The following is a 22,287-nucleotide window of genomic DNA, read 5'->3' as shown; positions in this document are numbered from 1 at the left end:
AGAGGACACATTTCAGGGAGGGCACATGGACCAAGTCTGGGTTATCTGCTTAGAGGCACTCAGACCAGCCAGTGGTGCTTCCGGTCAGCCTGGGGTTATTTCCATGGCCTCTGTGCAGGCTGCCTCTTCCTCTGAACACACCCAGCTTCCCACTGCTGGGGGTGGGGCTGGGGGGTAAGTGGGGGGAGTGGGGGGTGGGGGGAGAAACTCCTGAAAGTGGAGATCCTGACCTCTCCCCCATTATTCTCCAGGAAGCTCAGCCCAGGGCTTTGCACCCTATAGAGCACCAGGTGTGCGTGCAGAATGACCAAGCAGAACGGGTGGCAGCGGGGAACCCAGTCTGCTGATTCTCCTTGAGTTCCTTTTTAAGAAGAACATACCATTTGTGGGATGAGTCTCCTGAATTTTGAGTTGCTTCAGGCTTGCTCCTCCCTTCAGTTCCTCCATCCATTCTAGATCAGATTTCCCCGTGTAAATAGCCACTAGAAGTTTAGGACTTTGAACATGGGATTGGGAGGCTTCCAGCCCTCTTCATGCATAACCTTATTTACATTACAACAAGTCTCTGAGGCTTTCTCCCAGGACACATAACAAGTTAAGTGACAGAGGTGGGTTTCAGGCCCAGGTCTAACTCAAAAGACCTTTTGCTCTCAATCATTCATGCTAAGGCCTCCCTAGGTAAAAGGTGACCATATAATTTATTATTCAATCGGAAACACCTTTTTTTCGTATCTATTTATTTTGGGGGGCTGTTGCAGGGCTTAGTTGCAGCACGTGGGATCTTCAGTCTTCATTACAGTATGTGGGATCTTTTAATTGCAGAATGCAAACTCTTAGTTGCAACATGTGGGATCTAATTGCCTGACCAGGAATCAAACCCAGTCCCCTTGCACTGGGAGCGCAGAGTCTTAGCTAGTGGACCACCAGGGAAGTCCCAAGTCTAGAATGCTTTTTAAAAAGTTTTATTGAGATATAATTTTCATATCATAGAATTCACCTATATAAAGTGCACACCTCAGTGGTTTTTAGGATATTTATAAACTTGTGCAATCATCACTATAATCTAATTTTAGAACATTTTCATCATCCCCAAAAGAAATGCAGTACCCATTAGCAGTCAGTCCTCATCAGTACCACCACCCCAGACCTAGGCTGACCACTGATCTATTTTCTGCCTCCATAGATTTGCCTATTCTAAACAATTCATATAAATGGAATCATACGATGTGTGGGGTTTTTGGTTGACTTCCTTCTCTCACCATAATGCTTTCAGAGTTCATTCATGTTGTACTATGCATCAGTGCTTCATTCCTTTGAATGTTATTTAATTTAATTAATTAATTTATTTTTTGGCCATGCTGCAGGGCATGCAAGAAGTTAGTTCTCCAGCCCTCACCCCCTGCAGTGGAAGCTGGATTCTTAATCCCTGGCCCACCAAGGAGGTCCCTTCATTCCTTTTTATGAATGTCTCAGTGATCTTCCATTGTCTGAATACCACTCATTAGACCATTCTCGAATATGATTCATTATATCTGTTCATATGTTGATGGACATTTGATTGCTTCCATTTTTTGGCTATCATGAATAATAATGCTCTGACATTCAAGTTTTTGTGTAGATGTATGTTTTTATTTTTTCTTGGGTATCTACCTAGGAGTGAAATCGCTAAGTTATATGGTAACAGTCTGTTTAACATTTTGAGGAACTGCCAAGTTGTCTTCCAAAGTGGCTACACCATTTTATATTCCCATAGCAGTGTAGGGGGGCTCCACTTTCTCCATATCCTCAGCAACAATTGTTATTCCAATCTGGGACACTTTTGAGAATGAAAGGGTGCATCATTTATAATCATACTAGGACAAATGCTACTAACTGGAACATAGTCTACTTAGATACAAAAAAATTTAGAAGATTCAATTCCTGATTTCAGAGAACTTTCTGGCCACATGATGAGTCAAAGCCCCCAAAGCCACATACTTGAGTCAATTAAAGAATCAAGTAAAGGTAAATTATTAAGAAGGAAAGCAAAGTACATTTTGTTTCCCCCAGAAGATTGTGTTCCCTTTAAGAGAAAAGAGCTGTCTTTTATTTGTTCTTGTATTGGTCATGGCCTCAGGAGGTTCTTGGCATTTGATCGGGTGTCAGTGAAGATCTGTGGAATAAATGAATGAATAAGAGAATAAATGATACAAACACTCTTGGCGGAAATGTTTAGGAAAAAAAAAAAAAGGAAGAAAAGGTCACCTGGGGACTTCCCTGACGATCCAGTGGCTGAGACTACGAGCTCCCAATTCAGGGTACCCGGGTTCCACACCTTGTTAGGAAACTAGATCCTGCATGCCACAACTAAAATTCGACACAGTCAAATAAACAAATAATATTTTTAAAAAAGAAAAGTCACCTGGCTTGGATTTGTGTGTTTGGAAAAAGTGTGGATCTTTTCTGCTCATTAACAGCACTTGTTTAGTCACTCAGACATATCCGACTCTTTGTGACCCCCATGAACTGCGGCATGCCAGGCTTCCCTGTCCTTCATTATCTCCCGAAGTTTGCTCAAACTCATGTCCAGTGAGTAGGTAATGCCATCCAAGCATCTCATCCTCTGTCGTCCCCTTCTCCTCCCGCCCTCAGTCTTTCCTAGCATCAGTCTTTTTCAATGAGTTGGCTCTTTGCATCAGGTGGCCAAAGAATTGGAACTTCAGCTTCAGCATCAGTCCTTCCAATGAATATTCAGGACTGATTTCCTTTAGGATGGACTCGTTAAATCTCCTTGCAGTTCAAGGGGCTCTCAAAAGTCTTCTCCAACACCACAGTTCAAAAACATCAATTCTTGGGCACTCAGCTTTCTTTATAGTCCAACTCTCACATACATAAATGACTACTGGAAAAATCATAGCTTTGACTAGACGGACCTTTGTCGGCAAAGTAATATCTCTGCTTTTTAATATGCTGTCTAGCTTGGTCATAACTTTTCTTCCAAGGAGCAAGCATCTTTTAATTTCATGGCTGCAGTCACCATCTTCAGTGATTTTGGAGCCCAAGAAAATAAAGTCTCTCACTGTTTCCATTGTTTCCCCATCTATTTGTCTTGAAGTGATGGGACTGGATGCCATGATCTTAGTTTTTTGAATGTTGAGTTTTAAGCCAGCTTTTTCACTTTCCTCTTTCACCTTCATCAAGAGGCTCCTCAGTTCCTCTTCGCTTTCTGCCACAATGGTGGTGTTATCTGCATATCTGAGGTTATTGATTTTGGAAACTTAAACTGGATTTTGCCAGTGTGAATGACTGACAAGAGGTGAACGAAAGGCCTTCCACACAGGGGAGTTGCCTGAGCAGGAAGTCTGGAACCACAGCCATGTCTTTATCCTACAAACTTTAGGAATATATCCTACAAACTTTATCCAAACAAACTTTAGGAATAAATGTGATACCTACTCCCAGGAGTTTCCGATCTTTGGGGAATACAATGAGCACAGTTTGTTCAGTTCAGTAGCTCAGTCATGTCTGATTCTTTTGCAACCCCATGGACTGCAGCACACCGGGCTTCCCTGTTAATCACCAGCTCCTGGAGCTTGCTCAAACTCAAGTTCATCAAGTCGGTGATGCCATCCAACCATTTTGTCCTCTGCTGTCCCCATCTCCTCCTGCCTTCAGTCTTACCCAGCATGAGGGTCTTTTCCAACGAGTCAGTTCTTGTATCAGGTTGCCAAAGTATTGGAGCTTCAACTTCAGCATCAGTCCTTCCGATGAATATTCTGGACTGATTTCCTTTAGGATTGATTGGTCTGATCTCCTTGTTGGTCAAGGGACTCTCAAGAGTCTTCTGCACCACAGTTCAAAAGCATCAATTCTTCAGTGCTCGGCTTTCTTTATGGTCCAACTCTCATATCCATACATGACTACTGGAAAAACCATAGCTTTGACTTTGTCAGCAAAATGATGTCTCCGCTTTTTCATATGCTGTCCAGGTTTGTCATAGCTTTTCTTCCAAGGAACAAGCATCTTTTAATTTCATGGCTGCAGCTGTAACACCCTTTTACTGGTTGTATGCCTTTGGATAAGTCCATTCCCTCTCTGGGTGTCATCAACCTTTTTGGCTCAAAATTTCTGTGAATCTTTCAATCTTACAACCTTGGAAGTTTCTGGAATTGGTGGGCCAGGAGCTAGGCCTTAAAGGAGAGAGGTAGATTTGAAGGAAGGAGCAAGATGCCAGTGTTGGGTGATAAGGCTCTGAGGTGGGCTGGAGTGTTCCAACTGAGATAAAATGGGATAGGGTGCCTTGGCTCTCTCGAAGAACTTTAAAAGGCAGGCTGGTTGACTTTTAAATTTGACTGATAAGCAGGTCCTTGGACTGGAGATGAAAGGCGTGTCTGTGAGAGATTAATCTGATGGCTCTGGGCCATGGATCCTGAATCTATCTGGAAGCAGGGTGAAGACCTTGAGCCTCTGAGGGAGGCTTCTGTAATTGTAATGAAGCCCTGGCCTTTCAGAAGAAGGGTTTGAAACTCCTTCGGGGTCAGTCTTATGATATATATGGCTTCCATGGAGTTTCATTTTCCTTAACCATTAATAACTTAAGCCATTATTTTTATATTTTAGCAATTAGGACTGTATTATGGAGCTCATGCCAACTGTACATACATTTTAAAGACAGAGTATTAGACTTTGGGCTTCCCTAGTAGCTCAGTGGTAAAGAATCCACCTGCTAATGCAGGAGACTTGAGACTCGGGTTCGATCCCTAGGTCAGGAAGGTCCTCTGGAGGAGGAAATGGCAACCTACTCCAGTAGTCTTGCCTGGACAGTCTCATGCATAGAGGAGCCTGACAGGCTACAGTCCATGGGGTGGCAAAGAATCAGACATGATTGAGCAACTGAGCATGCATGCATTAGACTTCCAGGTTTGCAGAAAGCAGTTTTAGATTATGCAAAAGGATTCTTCAGAGAGATGAATTCTCTCTGCTGTGAAGGGGGTTTGCTTTGTTTTTTTTTTTTTTTTTTTTTTTTGGATGTGGACCATTTTTAAAGTCTGTATGGAATTTGTTACAGTACTGCTTCTGTTTTAGGTTTTGGACTTTTGGCCCTGAGGCATGTGGCATCTTAGCTCCCCAACCAGGAATCAAACCAGCACCCCCTGCAATGGAAGGTGAAGTCTTGTTTTTTATTATTAATTAATTAATTTGTTGGCTGTGCTGGGTCTTTGTTGCTGGGAGAGGGCTTTCTCTAGTTGAGGAGAGCAGGAGCTACTCTCTAGTTGTGATGCATGGACATCTCACTGTGGTGGTGGTCTCTTGTTTCGGAGGAGCACAAATTCTAGGGCACTCGAGCCTCTGTAGGTGTGGTGCCTGGGCTCCACAGTTGCGGCTGTTAGGCACTAGAACACTGTTAGGCTCAGTAGTTGGCGCAGGGCATAGCTGCCTCGAGGCCTGTGGGATCTTCCTGACCCTGGGATCGAACCCATGTCCCCTGCATTGGCAGGCATATTCTTAACCACTGGACTACTAGTGGCAAATTTTGAGAAATTTGCCAAAAGTCTACCAGAGGAATAGGAATAGTAGGATCTAAGTGAGCTTCAGGGAATGGTTTTATTGGACCAGGTAACTAATTTGGTATAGGAAACTCAATAAAGGAAGAAATCTAAGATGGCACTAGAGCTTAAAATCTGAGGACTCTGAAGAAAGATGATGCTATTCATTTAAAAAATGTACAAGTTAAGGGGACTTCCCTGGCAGTCCAGTGGTTAAGATTCTCAATGGCCAGTGGAGGGGGTGCAAGTTTGATTCCTGATTACGGAACTGAGATCCCACATGCCACACTGTGTGGCCTTAATTAATTAATTAATCAATTAATTAATTAATTAAAAGAAATAATTAATGCCTTTAAAAAATGTACAAGAGAGGGGTGGGAAGATGATGATCTACCTTGAGAACATTGGGCGCTGGTGGCCTTGAGAACACAGGATGGCCACGTAAAGGGAACCAGTAACCTTTGGTCTTTTTCAGCCTCTGCTGAAGCCTTCAGAGTTCTGTCCAGTGGCTTGGCATCCTTGGCACTTTGCTTAATTTACTTTCAGTGCATCACTACTAAATAAGATGTTCACTGTAGGGTTTTATAGATGCCCTATATCAGACTAGAAAAGTTTCCATCTATCCCTACTTTGACAAGAGTTTTTTCTTATTGTAAATGGATGTTGAATTTTATTAAAAACTTTTTTGGCATCTGTTGATATGATCATATGGTTTTTCCCCCTTTAATCTTTTAGTGTAATAAAATATAGTGATTCTATTCAAAATAAACTATGCATTTTTTGTATAAAGTCAATAACATATCACCTTTTTTATATATTGCTGGAGTCAGTTTGCTAATATCTTGCTTAGGATTTTACATTCATGTTCATAAGTGTGATTGTCTTTTCTCATATTGCACTTGTTGGAATCAAAATTATACTAAAAATGAGTTGAGATGTGAACCCTCTTCTTATAGTCTCTGAAAAAGTTTGTATTGAAATTTCTTTTTCCTTAAATGTTTGGTGGAGCTCTTTGCCTATTTGCTATTGAAGGGTATCCTATCGTGTGCATGAGAGTAGAGAAAGGAACTTTTATTTTGGGAGTGAAAATAGCTTATACAATGAGGAAAATTTACTGTCTCACACATCACAAAAAGCCCAGTGGTAGGTGGTTCCAAGATTGGTTAAATCAGCACCTCAACAACATTAGGGGGAGAAATTCATTCTGATCTTTCAGATGTCGTTCTCAGGTGTCAGCTCCTTCCCTCATTGTTGCAAGGTGGCTGCAGCTGCTCTGGACATCACAGCAACATGGTTAAGGGTGTGGGTTCTGTAGCCAAACCTGGTTTCAGATCCCATAGGTATCTGATATTGGGTAAATTGCTTAACCTCTCTGTCATATGGGATGGTAAAGTCCGTTACCTCAGAAGTTTAATATTATATGGATTAAATGAATTAGTTTTTTAAACTCTTAGAATCATGCACTTCGAATCATAGTAAGCACCCAATAAATTTTAGCATGCCTTACTCCATTCTCACATAAGGCAGAAATGAGTCTTTTTCTTTTGCACTGCATTTATTGAAGCCCCTTAACACTTATTTCACACCTTATGGTCAGAATATGACAACAACTACCCATTCCTAAACCAGCTATGGAATTGTCTTGGTTTGGTTTAGAATAATTTAGGTTTAACCTCTGAGACAGAGGAGTGTCCAGCCTCTCCTGAAATAGTCATCTGATATCACAACAAAATCTGGGTTCTGTTTGCAAAGCTGAAGTTGGGGTGGTGATAGTGGGGGTTTTGGGGGTCACACAAAGAAGGGCAAGGTAAGATTCCCCATCCCTGCTGGTTCTCCATGATATTCCTTTGAATCACCCCTTAGATTTGCTTGGTACTTCACAGTTTACTTAGTAGGGTTTTTTTTGTTTTTGTTTTTAACATTTATTTATTTGGATGTGCCAGGTCTTAGTTGTGGCATGCAGAATTTTTAGTTGGGGCGTGTGGGATCTAGTTCCCTAACCAGGGATCAAACCCCAGTCCCCTGCATTGGGAACTCAAAGCCTTAGCCACTGAACCGCCAGGGAAGTCCCAACTTAAGTGTTTTTTAACCAGTGCTTTATTTCATCTGGTCTCAGAACCATCCCCTAAGCAGTTTGAGCTCTTGTTATCCCCTTTTATAGATGGGGAAACTAAGTTCCCAGAGTTAAAGCACTTGCTTGGTTCTGGGTTTATAGCTGGCACAGAACAAGGTCTTGGGACTTAAATTGAGGTCTTTGGGTTCAAAATTCTGCCTTTTTTTTTTTTTTTGCCAGACCACGGGGCATGTGGGATCTTACTTCCTCCAACCAGGGATCAAACCCATGCCTCCTGCAGTGAAAGCGAAGAGTCCTAACCACTGGACCGCCAGGGAATTACCAAAATCTGCTGTTTTCTTCCTCTTCCATGAATTCCCAGTTGTCTGTCATTCACATGATGCCCTCACAATTGCCATATCCTACTTCATATTTTCAAAATTAATAGTTTTTCATTAAATAAATGTATCTTAAAAGGAAGCTTGATAAAGGCCCAGTTTTGATGTTCTGGTGCACATACAACTTTTGAATGAGCACAAAACTGTTACAAATACATTGACTCAGGATTATAACTCGTGCTCTGGTGCCCGACTGCATTCGAATCCCCACTCTGATGAGGTAGCACGTGCAGCTGCTTTCCACCTCGATGCCCGTGGACCTCACAGTTGAGGGTACAGCAGTCCCCCTGGTCCAAGCCCCCAGCCTTGTGACTTTGCCTGATGGCTCTTTCCATTGTCAGGACCCACTGTGCCCGCTGCCGTCCAGGAAAGCTGGAAGTTCTGGTGCTTAATTCCAGACCTGCCTCCACGCGCAGCAGCCTTCAACCATGTGATTATTGTGCTGGTGTTTTTCTCACATCCAGTTTGTCTCATTCATGCATTCATTTATTCTTGCAAAAAAAAAAAAAGTTTAAACACTTATTATGAACCAGGCACTATTCTGTTTCGGTGGGGTGGAGTAGACAGACTGCAAACAGAACATGGAGGTGAGGTGTAGTCTATGTCAGTGATTAGTGGTAAGCAGAAGAATCGAGCAGTGAAGGGGCCCGGGGGCAATCAGGGTTGGAGTAGGGTGGCCAGGAAAGGCTGTAGGAGAAATGTGACTTTAGTCAAAGCCCAAAGGCAGGGCCATGGGGGCCCGGGGGGCAGAACATGCCAGGCAGATGGAACAGCAAATACAAAGGGAACATGTAGCCTGGTATGGTCCAGGAGCAATAAGGAGACCAGTGTGGCCAGAGCAGGGTGAGTGAGAGACATTTGCGTGAGTGAATGGAGAGCCTGGGGGTTGAGATTAGACCGGAGGGGGCATGGGTGGACCAGGGATGCCCGTTAGGAGCCACCATCCCAATCCAGACAACAGATGATGCCGCTTAGACCAGGGTGGGAGAAGCAGAAATAGAGAAAAGGCAAGGACTGGAGATGTATTTTGGACATAGAACCAACCAGAAATGAGTAATGCTTTGGATGTGGGAGACCAGTCAGGACAAGGAAGAATTGATTTTGGACCAGGGAGGTGGCAGAGGAAGAGAAGAAAAGAGGGTGGAATTTTATAGATATTTTGAAAGTAGACTCTTCCATGGTCTGCTGATGGGTGGATATGGGAGTTGAAAGAGAGTAGTCAAGAATGACACCCAAGTGTTCTGGCCTGAGCAGCTGGAAGGATGGAGTTGCCACGTGCTGATATGGGGGAAGCTGGTGGGAGAAGGAGGTTTGTTGGAGGAAAGCTGAGGATCTCCGTTTTGGAGAAGTTGGGTCTAGAGGTGCCTTCTGGACATCCGTGTGAAGTTGTCAAGAAGGCAGCCTCCTGAGTAAAATAGAAACAGCAAACAGGTCAGCTCCTGTGCCCGTTCTGATTTGGTAGCACTGTTGACATTTTTAAGGTCCGTCCGGACTCACTGGGAGTGTTCTGATCAATAGTGGAGCCTGTCTCGGGAGCTGAGTAAACAAATCATGGTGAACACTGGTTGTAAGATGTTCCACTGTAGGGTGGGAAGAAAATGTGAAAAATTCTGATCTATGTATTTTTGTCTTATTCTTCATATTTTTTTCGTGTGTTGTATAATGGACATAATATGTTAGAGCAGCAGGTTTGGACATAGTTTCTAAATTAAGTCTTCTATATCTACTGGAAGAGTATGCTCAGTTTTTACTGAGGAATGGATGAACAAGAACTTTTGAAGAGTACAGATCTAAAATATTGTACAGCAGATGCTGCAAATAGTGACCTTGATCACTGTAAGCCCTGAAGTGTCTCCTGAGTCCTCAAAAAAAATTATGTTTGGGTTTTTCTTTTTTAATTTGTAAAATAATTTATTTATTTATTTTTGGCTGTGCTGGGTCTTCCTCGCTGCTCGGGCTACTCTCTAGTTGCGGTGCACAGGTTTCTCATTATGGTGGCTTCTCTTGTTGCGGAGCAGGGGCTCGAGGGCTGTCAGGCGTCTGTAGTTGCCGCATGTGGGCTCAATAGCTTCGGCTCCCAGACTCTAGAGCACAGGCTTAGTAGTTGTGGTATATGGGCTTAATTACTCTGCAGCATGTGGGATCCTTCCAGACCAGGGATCAAACCCATGTCTCCTTCATTGGCAGGAGGATTCTTTACCACGGAACCACCCAGGAAGCCCCCAGTTTGGTTTAGTGCTTGATTTTTCCACTCAAAAATATACATTCAGAACACAACATCATTAGGCAATATTTCTACCAAAAATATATTTATTAATCTTCATTTAGTCAGGAGAAAACAATCAGATGCATTCAAATTGGAACACACTGTGTAAAACAACTGGCTTTCCAAAATACCAGTGTTATCAGACTTTTCCACCCCTCGGTCACAGCGCAAGGCATGTGGGATATTAGTTCCCTGACCAGGTATCAAATCTGTGCCCCCTGGAGCAGAAGCACAGTCCTAATCATTGGACCACTGAGGAAGTACATCAAAAGCTTTTTAAAAAGGATCAGAAACTGTTCTAGAGTAAAGGAAATTAGAGGTTACATTGCAAACACGATCCTTGAATGGATCTTGGGTTGAGAAAGCGAAAAGCTATGAAGGATTATTACCGGAACAGCTGGGGACCTTGGTATGCAGATTGTGGTATTGTATTAGTATACATTTCTAATTGGGATCATTGTTTCATGGTTACGTGGGAGACTTGCATTCTTAGGAGACCCAGACTGAAACATGTAGAGATGAGAAATCATGATGTCTGTAATTAGGTCTCAGATAGTTCTGCAGAATACACAGAGGAATTTAGGTGAAAGGTGTGTTAGTGGTCACTGCTATCCTTGCAGCTTTCCTGTCGTTTTGAAATATTTCCAAGTCAAAAGTTGGGGGGGAGGGGATAGTGTGAATAGCATTCACATAAGTGTCTCCAGTTCTCCGAAAACTAGGATATCTGATAATAGCCCATCAGACCAGTTTTCATATGTTAGAATTTGCCAAATCTTCACCATCACTGCAGTAATCCCTGGCATTTTTATTTTCCATGTGCCTCCACATCTATTGTGTTACATTTATTATCACAAACAGTCTGTACACATAAAGAAGTTTGTGTCTCTAAGTACCACAATCACAATGAACTTTTTAAAAATGGCTCACCATATGCTAGGCACTGTTTTATGTGTTTCACACGAATGAGTGCATTCCATCCTTCTAGCCACTCGAAGGAGAGGTATTACTCATAGAGACAGAGTAAAGGGATAAAGCAAGTAATTAAAAAGTTAATCCCACTAGGGGACTGTAAGTAGAGAAAAAAGTATAGGAGACCCCTGTAAGTTAATGATCACTCAAGAAAGCAGGTTTGCTTAGCAACAGAACCATGCAACAGAAGCACAGTTTCATTACTGTCATTCTTAGTTTCAGAAAAGGAAACTGAGGCACAGAAAGGTGGTACAGTTTGTCCAAAGTCACACAGCCAGGGTCGGTGGAGGGACAGAGTGATGTGGCCTCAAGCCCTCCAGTGTTCATCACCGTCCCCTTGACCACTCACTTTATTTACACTGTGAAATGTAATGGAGCTGCCATTCTAGAAGGATGGCTTCTGCTGCTCAAACTTTTACTTTTCTCTGAGGGGTTCTGGGTGTATGTTCATAGAGTAAAGGGTACTCCTTAAGAGAGGGAAAGATAGTAATAGCAACAACAAACTACCATCTTTGAAGGCTCATAGGCATTCAATGGGCCAGGCACAGGCAAGACACTTTCTGCCTGTTTAGTCCTCAGAATCCCTTTGCAGCTGAAACTATTCTTATTCTCATTGAACAAAAAAAGAAAAGGTAAGCCCCGGCCTTGAAGGCAAGCAGACTTGCCCCAGGCCCCACCCAGGCTGCCTCGCCTCTCTACCTGTCATCTGAATGGGTCCGAAGGTAACTGAGCCCCATAGAATGTAGCCCGTGGGGTGATGGGCCTCACCCATCACCTTGTTCACCCCCTCAGTTCTAGGAGGGGGACATTTCAATGCTGAAGAGGAGGAGGAGTGGGAGAAGGAAGAAGAGGAAGAAAGCATTGTTTCCTTCCTCCTTGGGGCTTTTCATCTGGCTTGTGACATTCCATTCCCACCCCTCCTCTCATTTGCCATTTCATTGAGCAACTTGTTCTAATTGAATGCACCTGGGCAGAAACTCCTCCCCATATTGGCCCTGGTCAGTGCTTTGTCTTTTTTCCCCCCCTTCTTTTATAAAAAATGAGGGGAGCCCCTGTTCCTTTAAGATGGAGGTGCTTGGTGAAGTTCCCAGGCAGATCAGCCAACCCTCCAGGAACTCCTCTCCCCTGGCCTGGCACTGAGTTCACCTGCCTCCTTGGGGGACAGCCAGCCGGCTTCTGTCTGATCTCGGCCTGAGGTCCCAGATGACTGCTCTGGGCATGTCAATCCCAGTCAAGGGCGAGGCAGAGGTATCCTTCAAAATGCCCAGCTCACCAGGAGCCCCCTTCCCCAGGGTGCAGGCTCACTCCCAAGCTCCCAGGACTGGATAGTTTCTGTGCCCCTTCCTCACTAAATCAACAACTAATAAATCAATTTGCCCTTATAGATCAGCACGAGAGGCAGTAGAAGAAAGTAGTTAAGAGCATGGATTCTCCAGCCAGACTCACTAGATTGTATCTAGGCTCGACCATATTAGCTTTGAGACCTTGGGCAAATTATTTAGCCACTTTAAAGTACTAGTTTCCCTTTCTGTAAAATGGGGGGAAATAATAGTATACTTATGGGGAAAAAAAATGATGATTTACTCTCTCATCAAAGATGCACCATCTTCTTAACAGAACAGTCCTACTCAATAATTCTGAAAGTAAAGAAACATCCAGGACAGAACTGGTTTTTGGTTATGTACTAACTTCAAAAGCTATGTTTTTAGTCCTCTGCACCCTAAAAGCCCTGTACGCTTCAACACGTTTGCCTCCCCTTAACTTCATATCTAATTTTCATAGTTTTAAATACACTGTTTTCTTTAACAAAAGAGTGCAATACAATGATTAGTTAGCTCAAGAAACTTCTTGCTTGTATTTTTGAAGACAGGAGTAGAAGACTTACAAGATCAGAGAAGGTACACAGCCCACATTCACACTGATACAACAAGAACTCTTGAATTTAAAAATTTATACACATTACTAATAAACCACTTTTCATCTTGCCAGTTGGTAGTTTTTTTGTTTTTTTTTTTAAGTAGATATCTAATGTTTATTCATTAGTTTGGTTCAGCCTTTCAGCAGGGAAATTTGGTAATAAGAACTGTATCAAAAGCCTTAGAATGTTTCATAACTTCAGGTTGAGAAATTTCACTTCTAGAAATTAATTCACTTCTAGAAATAATCATGAGTGTGCACAAAAATACTACCACAAAAATATTTTACAGTATTATTTCTAATAGGGAGGAACTAGAAACTACCTAAATTTCCAATAATACAGCTTTGGTGAAATACATCATGCTATATTCACTTAATGGTTTACTAGGTAGTTATTTTTAAAAGTTATAGAATATTTAATGAGATGGAAAAGTGCTGACAGTATACTTTTTTGTGGGAAAAAAACCAGCTTACAAAATAGTTTCCAATAATGTCATTCTTAAAAATATGTTTATTCATAGAACAATTTTAGAAAAATAAACATTGTCATTTTAAAGAGTTATCTGGCCAGCTGATGCAAGGAGCTGACTCACTGGAAAAGACCCTAATGCTGGAAAGATTGAGGGCTGGAGGACAAGGGGACAACAGAGGATGAGATGGTTGGATGGCATCACTGATTCAATGGACATGAATTTGAGCAAACTCTGGGAGATAGTGAAGGACAGGGAAGCCTGGCATGCTGCAGTCCATGGGGTCCCAAAGAGTTGGACATGACTTAGTGATTGAAGGACAACAACAATCTGGATGGTGAAACTGCCAGTACTTACTGTTTACTTTCTTGCGTGACATTGGTATTTTCTGTCTTCTACAATGCATTGAATATTGCCATGGTATGCAAACAACAAAAAATGTATAAAATAGAACAATTCATTGGGACAATGCTTAGCGCAGGACTGATCTCTTATATAGAGTGTCATTTCTCTAGTAACTCATTTCCTAAGTGTCTGGCCTCCTTGGAGGACCCCAGGAGCGGCAGGGGTCCCCATGGCCTCCTGCCATTTGGAGCATTCCTGGAGGCTTGTGGTGTGTTTGCCTCCTGGTCACGCGGAATCCAGCTTTGGAGACACTGCAAAGTCCCAAAGCTTGGGAGGTAAAAGTGGCCCCTGGAAGATTTGATAAAATCTGAGCAAGAAACTCCTGCAGAAAGGAGCTAGTTTCTCCGCCCATCATTTCCTCACACGGAAACTAAGGCCAACGTCAGGGTTTGTCCAAGGCCACACAGCCGACTTAATGACAGACAAGGTGAGGCCTTGAATCCTTGACCCTTCCGCCCTGTTGTAGTTCTCAAGCTTGCGGATTTAGGACTGTCTCTTCTCACACTTTAATATGTACAGCAATCACCAGGGATCTTGTTAAAGGCAGATTTTGATCAAGTAGGTCAGGGGATGGGCCTGAGGTTCTGCTTTTCTGACCGGCTTTCAGGCGATGCAGATGTTGCTGGTTCGGGGATCAGTTTAAGTAGCCATGGGGTAGAGCAGAGATTCAGGAGGCGGATCGTCGGCTTCCCAATCTTAGCTCTGCCGCAGACGAACTATTATTATAATTACTGCTTCAGTTCTCTCAACTGCAAAATCAGTATAAGAGCTAACCCACAGCTTCTTCATTAAGATTTTCATAAGTGCTCAGACCAGTCTCACCTAAGATCTAGCTATTTTGTTATTATTTACTTTCCCTAGAGCAAGCAGCGGGTGAAGCAGGGTTTGACGAATGAATGAATAACCTTTGGGGGCGAAAATGGAAGGGCTCGGAGGTGGGGGGGAGCGGGGAGAGGCCCACCGCCAAAGCACACTCCTCTACCACCGGGTGGTCAGAAGGATCCGGAGCGCCCGGAAGCCGGCGGCCCGCGCCCAGCCGACCAATGCGGTCGCCCCGGGGGAGGGGGAGCGCCCGCCAGCCCTTTCCGTCCGGGCGCCGGAGGCCCCGCCCCCGGAGCGTCGCGACGTCTGAGCATTCCACGGTTGCTACTCGGTCGCGAGGGGCGGGGCGCCTGTCAGGGGAGCGGCGCGCGCGCGGCGGCGGGGGCGGGCTGAGGCTCGGCCGCTCAGTGCCAGCGCCAGCGCCAGCGCCAGCGCCACAGTCCCGCGCCCCGCGCTCTCCGGCCCGCCGCCTGCGTTCTGGCTCTCGAGCCTGCACTCCCGCCCTGCCCGCGCGCTGCCCGAGGATGGAGCTGCTGTGCTGCGAGGGCACTCGGCACGCGCCCCGGGCCGGGCCGGACCCGCGGCTGCTAGGGGACCAGCGTGTCCTGCAGAGCTTGCTCCGCCTGGAGGAGCGCTACGTGCCCCGCGCCTCTTACTTCCAGTGTGTGCAGAGGGAGATCAAGCCGCACATGCGGAAGATGCTGGCGTACTGGATGCTGGAGGTAGCGCCCGGGCGGGTCTCCCCTCCCCCGTCACCCCCGCGTCCCGGGCTCCGGACATCCCGGGGCCGCCCTGTCGGGACATCCTGGTCCTCAGCAACAATCAGCAAGATGTTTGTGTGGCGCAGATCGCCGGGGCCTGGACTTTTCACTCGCGCGCCCTTAGCCGGCTGCCTCCGTGCTGTCTTTTTCTTGCCCTTCTCTGACCCTGACCCTGACCGCCAGGCGTTTGGCACCCCCAAATAACCCTGTCTTCGGGCCGGGAAAGCGGGGCGAGGGCCACCCTCTCCCCTCTGACTTCTCTCAAAAATCTCCCCCAACTCCACGCCCGGTCTTCTCGGGAGAGCGCGACTGGAAAACCCTGGGCTCGGCCGCCCCCGCCACAGAGCCGGTTCCTCGTGTGTGTCGCGGGGGTTCTGGCGGGGAAGCCGGTGGGGGTGGCGCGCTGTTCCGGCCGTCAGGGAAATGAAAAGTGCGGGAGGCAGCCGCTGGAGTCTCCTCCCTTCCTTTTGGGTGTGTGCGCTGGGTGGCAGTAATGGGGGTAAGGTCCCAGTTCTCTGGCTCCTGTGGGTGACTCTTCCGAACCCCTCACCCTCTGTATTCGGAGGTGGGGATCAGCCTCAGTTTGGATTCCTGAAGGAAGGGAGCCTCTGGCGTATCCCGCTCCCCGCCCCCCCCCCCCCACCCCCGGGGAAAGGAGGCACCGCAGAGGAAGTGGGAGGGTGTCACCTTGGGGAAGGCGCATCCTGCGTGTTAGTCCTTGTCACTGCGAGTACACCTACCCCCTCCCGTGTCTTGCTCCCCATTCCACTTCCCTTCAGCGCACCGCACCCCCCCCACCCCCCCGCCTTTAGTTGCTGCTGCGTTTCCTAAGCTTCTGCCCCCGAAGTGACTGTGCGCCCTCCCTCAGGTGTGTGAGGAGCAGCGCTGTGAAGAGGAAGTCTTCCCCCTGGCCATGAATTACCTGGATCGCTACCTGTCCTGCGTCCCCACCCGAAAGGCGCAGTTGCAGCTCCTGGGTGCGGTCTGCATGCTACTGGCCTCCAAGCTGCGCGAGACGACGCCCCTGACCATCGAAAAACTGTGCATCTACACCGACCACTCTGTCTCTCCCCGCCAGCTGCGGGTGCGTGCATACCCTCCCCACCCCCCAGCACCCCCTGCCTCCTTCCTCCCTTACCAGGAAGAGGAAAGCTAAGACCTCCGGAGGCTTCCTGCTCCTGGGCAGGTAGCAGCTTTTTTTTTTTTTTTTCCTTTTGCAAAAGATGGGGCAGTGTGGTGTGATGGTCAGGGTAGCCCCAGTTCAGGCTTGCCCTGCCAGCATGAACCACATCCCCTTGTCTTGACCTCCAGGGGGTGCCACTCCTTCCTGGTCTCTCCCCCAGATAGCAACAAGTCAAACTGCATGTCTACACTCACTAGTACTTTGCCTCTGGGTTTACACAGCCAGCATGAGTTATTTATTGGCAGCAGCAGGACATGCCTGTGCACCCCCACTGGAGTGGGGGAGTGGAATGTGCTTCATGTGGGGGAAGGGGCCGCCCTGGTTGAGTCTTGTCTCCCAGTATGTGGACTTTGTGATCAAAAAGCCTCCCAGAGCCGATTAAAGCCAGGCCCCAGCTGCTGTAAGGAAGGGCCGAGGAGTTCAATCCCACTTTGCTTCCTTCCTTCCTTTTATATCCCAGGAGAACCAGCTCCTTCCCTCATCCTCCATTCCCTAGTCTCACCCTGAGAACCTCTGCTCTCAGGAGCAGCTGCTTCAGGCCTGGTGGAATCATCTTTTCCCCTTTAGCCAAAGGCCAGTGCTGAGGCACAGACTGGGGCTGAACTGCAGCTGCTTCCGACGTGATAATGATGCCCTCTCCCCGGCCCACCCACCCTGACCAAGGTCTTTCATAACCCTGTGGGGAGCTGCTGTCACTCCTGTGGTTTGGGAAGTGGCTCCCTGGGCCTCTTGCTGGGAACTTGGGCTGGGTTCTTCCCGAGGCAGGGCAGAGGAGTCATGGTTCTCTTTCCCCACTGAGCCTGGAGAGGAGGTGGGGAGTTGCTTGGATCTGGAAGAGGTTATTTGGGGGCGTGCAGATCATCTCCTGGGGGACCCAGGGGAGAGGGGTGAGCTGGCACCTTCCTCCACCTTGCTCTACAGCGGTCGAGTCTTCTCTTGACCCGAGAGGCGTCTCTGGGCCCCATCTCCCGGGGAGGAGGGCAGCGTGCTGGCTGCTGTGATTGGCTGGCCAGGAAAGCCAGGGTACTGGGGCCCCTGAGTGCTGCTTGTCAGGGAACGGGATTCCTCTTCCTGCCAAGTAGCTCTCGGAGATGGGAGTAGGAGGCCAGAGTTGGGAATCTGGGAGGCTCCACAGCTCTTTGTGATGAATCTGGTAGTTTTGGGCAAGTCTGAAGGTGGAGCTGGTTTCCAGGGCTAGAGAGCAAGATGTTTCTGGAGGGGTTTGGGCTGGTGGAAGGGGACGTCCTTTTTGCGAAAAGATTAGCATGGGACGTGTGCCTTTATGTGAGGGCAGTTTTTCAGAACAGGCCAAAAGTCCTCTCCTCCCACTCCCCCTGCCTGAGCTGGGGGTGGAGCGCGTCGATCGATGACTTCCTAGGTCAGAGTTGGAAGGGACATCAGAGACCAGTCAGTCCAAATAATCCTGTGCCACAGAGAAGGTGGGGGCCCAGAGGAGGAAGGAAGGGTCGTGGCTCAGTGTTGCACTGAGGGTGATGAGGTGTTCTAGGGCTCAGGTGGCCTAAGAGGTTAGGGATGGATGGAAGCTGCCAGGGGTATGTTCTCTGTCAAGTGAGGACTGATGTTCTCAGGGGCTGCCCAGATAGAGGGTAAGGTGGCCACTCTCCCCCCACGCAGGACCCTACGCCTCCCGACTCCGAGCTGCCTTTCAGATGGGTTCCTTGGATGCTGGATGCTTTTCGTTGCCTTCTGAGTTAGGAGTTTGACCCCTGGGACAAGCACGGGGAGTAGAATGCTAACTTCTCTGCCCAACTTCTTCTGGCTCCAGGCCAGGCTGATTTCTGTGAGGCTTTGCCAGACACTGAAGATCATGACACTTAGGTGGGGGCCAGGAGAGGGGCAGCTGTGACAGGGGTCTGAAAAGAGATTGGGTGGGGTTGCCATTTCTACTCCACTAAGGGGTCAAACCCATGAGTTCCTTCCTGAGATAAAACAATGAAGAAATCCTCTTGTGTGCAACTCAGAAATGGGGCCAGGGCTGGGAACCCCAGAGGAGTGGATTGGGTGGGGCTCCCAGTCTCTCAGGACCCAGCAGTTGTAGGGAGGCTGGGGCCCGTGGAGAGATGGTTTGGCCCCTCAGGGATCACCTGGACCCATCCTGTCTGCCTTGACCTCCACTTCTCCCCCTGAGACTCAAATGACACTAGGCCCTGTGGGTTTCAGCCAGAGAGGTGGAATGGGTTGCTCTATTTCAGCCCCCCACCCCAGTGTCCCCCCAAGGGGATGTGGGTTGGGTTGGGCAACCTCCACTTTGAGGAACCTCAGAGCTGGCCCAGGGGCTGTCAGAGGAGGAAGGGCCTCATGCTCACCCCAGTTTCTTCAAGAGGTGTGGACTTGGCGGGCATGCTGAGTTGGGGCAGAGGCTAGCAATCTCCCCTTTCACAAATCTTTGGGATTATGGAGTCTTTCTGCTTCACACCAGAAGAGCCTCCAGTTCCTCCAGTTCCTCCAGTTCCTGCAGAAAAGTCTGCAGACTTTTCTTTCAACCACGACTGGAGGCCTGCTCAGTCTTGCAGGAAGTCGAGAGAAGGCCTGGACTGTTGTACCCCAAAAAGATAACCCAGCAGGATTAAAAGAGGAATTTATGTAAGGCATGTAGTTCTGGCATCTAGGAAGTTGATCAGTGGATGCTCAAGGCAAGTGCCCTCAGCTGTTCCCTGCCCTGGACTCCCCATTCCACAGTGCCAGTCCTGAAGTTCAAAAGCAGACCTGGAGTCTTGACCTTCAAGTGTGATGGGCTTGGCTCCCTGTGAGACTTCCACTTTACTTCCTCCCCTTCCCTTCTTCAGCCACTGACCCGCCCTCTTCCTCTGCCTCCAGGATTGGGAGGTGCTGGTCTTGGGGAAGCTCAAGTGGGACCTGGCCGCAGTGATTGCCCATGATTTCCTGGCCCTGATTCTGCACCGGCTTTCTCTGCCCCGCGACCGACAGGCCTTGGTCAAGAAGCACGCCCAGACCTTTTTGGCCCTCTGTGCTACAGGTAAGAGTCCCACACACACACGTGCCAAGCCAGGGAAATCAGAAGACTTGGAAAGGTGAGAGGGAACTAGATTTGGTTTATAACCTCAAAATTTGAGAAAATCCTATCCTCCCTGAGCCCCCAGTATCAATACGGAAAAGCAGCAGAGCTGTCTGGGATCTCAGGGACACCAAGGACTTAGAGAGAAGTGACTTGCCCAGGCTCTCTTAGTGACTTAGCTGGGAATAGAAGCCAGGTCTCGTAACCTTGTGTCCATGCCAGGAAGAGACCCATTCCCTCTCTGGTTCCTGGCCTGGGTCACTTACTACCCTGACCCTCTCCCCGGCTGCTGTCTGACACCCCTCACTGCTGGGGTGTCCCAGTATACCCATGCTCTATTCAGACAGCCTGGCACTTTCTAGGAATTAGAAGGTGCATGCTGGTATTCATCCTTACCTCATGGTCCCTTCTCTTTCCTAGACTACACCTTTGCCATGTACCCGCCATCCATGATTGCCACGGGCAGCATCGGCGCTGCAGTGCAAGGCCTGGGTGCTTGCTCCACGTCTGGGGACGAGCTCACGGAGCTGCTGGCAGGGATCACAGGCACTGAAGTGGTAAGTGCTGGGCAGCTGGGCGAACGGCCTCTGCTCACAAGGTAGCACTTTCCCCTGAGCTTCCAGCAGAGGGTGCTGTGGGCCACCCCCAAGCTGGTCTCCACTCCAGGTTTCAAGTGCCCCACCTTTGCGGCTTCTGTGGTCTTTTATCTCCTGCCTTGGTCTGGAGAAGAGCAAGTGTTGCGGGTGGGCCGAAAGGCACTGCCCCTGAGTACCCTTTTCTTGCTAAGCAGTATGCAGGAGTGGGGGTGGGGGGTTCAGTGTCAGATGTCGGGCTGCTCTCACACCCTCTTGCCACATCCTCTTGCCAGTTTCTGAGAACTGAAGGCTGATTCCTGGGGTTGGGCTGTGGCCTAACCTCCCTAGACTTCCCTGTGTGCTGGGAGCTGTCCTCCTGTACCTGCTGCCAGATGCTGGGGGAGCGGGGGAGCGGGGGAGGCGGGGGTGGGAAGCAGATCTTCCTTACCACTCCCCCTTGTCCCCAGGACTGCCTGCGGGCCTGTCAGGAGCAGATTGAAGCTGCCCTCAGGGAGAGCCTCAGGGAAGCCGCCCAGACCTCTCCCAGCCCAGCACCCAAAGCCCCCAGAGGCTCCAGCAGCCAGGGGCCCAGCCAGACCAGCACTCCCACAGACGTCACGGCCATCCACCTGTAGCCCTGAAGAGGCCCCCTCGCGTGGCTGCCGACAGCTGGAGAGGACCCTGCCACCCACCTCCCTGGCTGCAGGAATGGTATCATGCCACAGCTGAAGCCTGAGGGGGCTCCTTCCCCTTGCCCCTGCCAGCCACAGGGGTCAGGTCCTACCTATCCCTGCAGTGTGCACTAACGGGCCTGGCCGGCCACGGCTGGGGCCAGTCCGGCTCCTCCTCCTCCTGCCTGCACCCAGCCAGCTCAGCTCTCCTGGGGGTGGGCCGGACTGGCCAGAGATGACATTGAAGTGTAACACATGTACCAGCATTCCTTTCCAGGGGCTCCCTTATCTCTGGGGCTCTCAACTGCCAAAATTGAACCTGAGCCCCTGGCAGACAAAGCTCGGAGTCCTAACCACTGGACCGCCAGGGGATTCCCTAATTACTGCATTTGGATTGGGGTCTTTCTGAAGATGACTCAGATGTCCTAGACACATGTGAGGGGCAAGAGTGGACATCCCCTCTCCGAGCACTTGGAGGCCCTGCATAATCCTAGCTGCTCCTAGGGAGGGGCCCCGCCACCGTCCAGGGGCAGGAACCAACCTCCTCGCTTTGCTTTCTGCTCAGCTTCTCCTGTGTGATTGGGGGGAGGGGGGTGTCAGTGCGGAAGGAAGTTGTTTTAATTTATTAATTACTTTGAGTACAACTGTATGAGGGTGCGGTGGGGCCCTTCTCCCCCTGCCGCAGGGGTGGTAACCCTGGTGGTTGCTGTATTCCTCCCCTCTGCTACTCGCTAGAGGATCTCGTGGCCAAGGAGCTGCTATGCCTGGGGTGGGGCCATGCCCTCCTCTCCCTTTGGCCCTCTGCCCCATCCCCCAGGAGTGGAGGGCATTGCGGGATGAAGCAGGGGATGACCTGGCCATGACCAAGCCCCCTGTCTGGAGAGGGAGGCAGGCCCTGTTAACACAGGTCTTTCCTGAGGCCACAAGGTCCAGGCTGGTGGCTGAGGACCATCATGCTACCTTTATAATAAAGATTCTTGAATAAAACTGACTTTGGCTTCTTGGATTAGAGGGCAGTCTGTGGGAAAGTCTATTTCTTCACTGCATGGGGTAAGAGAGGATAAAAATCAATGTCTGGAGCAGAGGTCATCACACATTTTCTGTCTTAGGCCAGAGTAGATACTTCAGGCTTTGTGGGCCATATGGTCTCTGCCTGTGATATCCTAAGTTGGGCTGTAGAACCTGATGTGTGCATTTCAAAAAATCACTGTACCATGCAAAATTTCACAACTAAA

The 22,287-nt window shown here is 48.3% G+C and overlaps 1 protein-coding gene across 4 annotated transcripts in view; it reads left to right on the top strand.

Annotated features, from left to right (window-relative positions):
- CCND3 (cyclin D3) overlaps positions 1 to 22,039 on the top strand; it is a 90,655-nt gene extending 68,616 nt beyond the window's left edge. The window contains exons 2-6 of one of the 4 annotated variants that reach the window (XM_065912296.1): positions 5,065 to 5,144; positions 16,455 to 16,670; positions 19,608 to 19,767; positions 20,227 to 20,363; positions 20,849 to 22,039. In XM_065912296.1, the coding sequence (XP_065768368.1) occupies positions 16,500 to 16,670; positions 19,608 to 19,767; positions 20,227 to 20,363; positions 20,849 to 21,016 (636 nt within the window). In that variant the 5' untranslated portion in view covers positions 5,065 to 5,144; positions 16,455 to 16,499 and the 3' untranslated portion in view covers positions 21,017 to 22,039. Of the gene's footprint in view, positions 1 to 5,064; positions 5,145 to 15,234; positions 15,548 to 16,454; positions 16,671 to 19,607; positions 19,768 to 20,226; positions 20,364 to 20,848 lie in introns of those variants that run through there. The other 3 variants (XM_065912293.1, XM_065912294.1, XM_065912295.1) reach the window with 3 other exon arrangements.
- Positions 22,040 to 22,287: the final 248 nt, after the last annotated feature.

Source organism: Muntiacus reevesi, chromosome 20 (assembly GCF_963930625.1).
Source record: "Muntiacus reevesi chromosome 20, mMunRee1.1, whole genome shotgun sequence".
Lineage (NCBI taxonomy): Eukaryota > Metazoa > Chordata > Mammalia > Artiodactyla > Cervidae > Muntiacus > Muntiacus reevesi.
The sequence above is the reverse complement of the archived record's forward strand: the minus strand, read 5'-3'. Positions and strand labels throughout refer to the sequence as shown.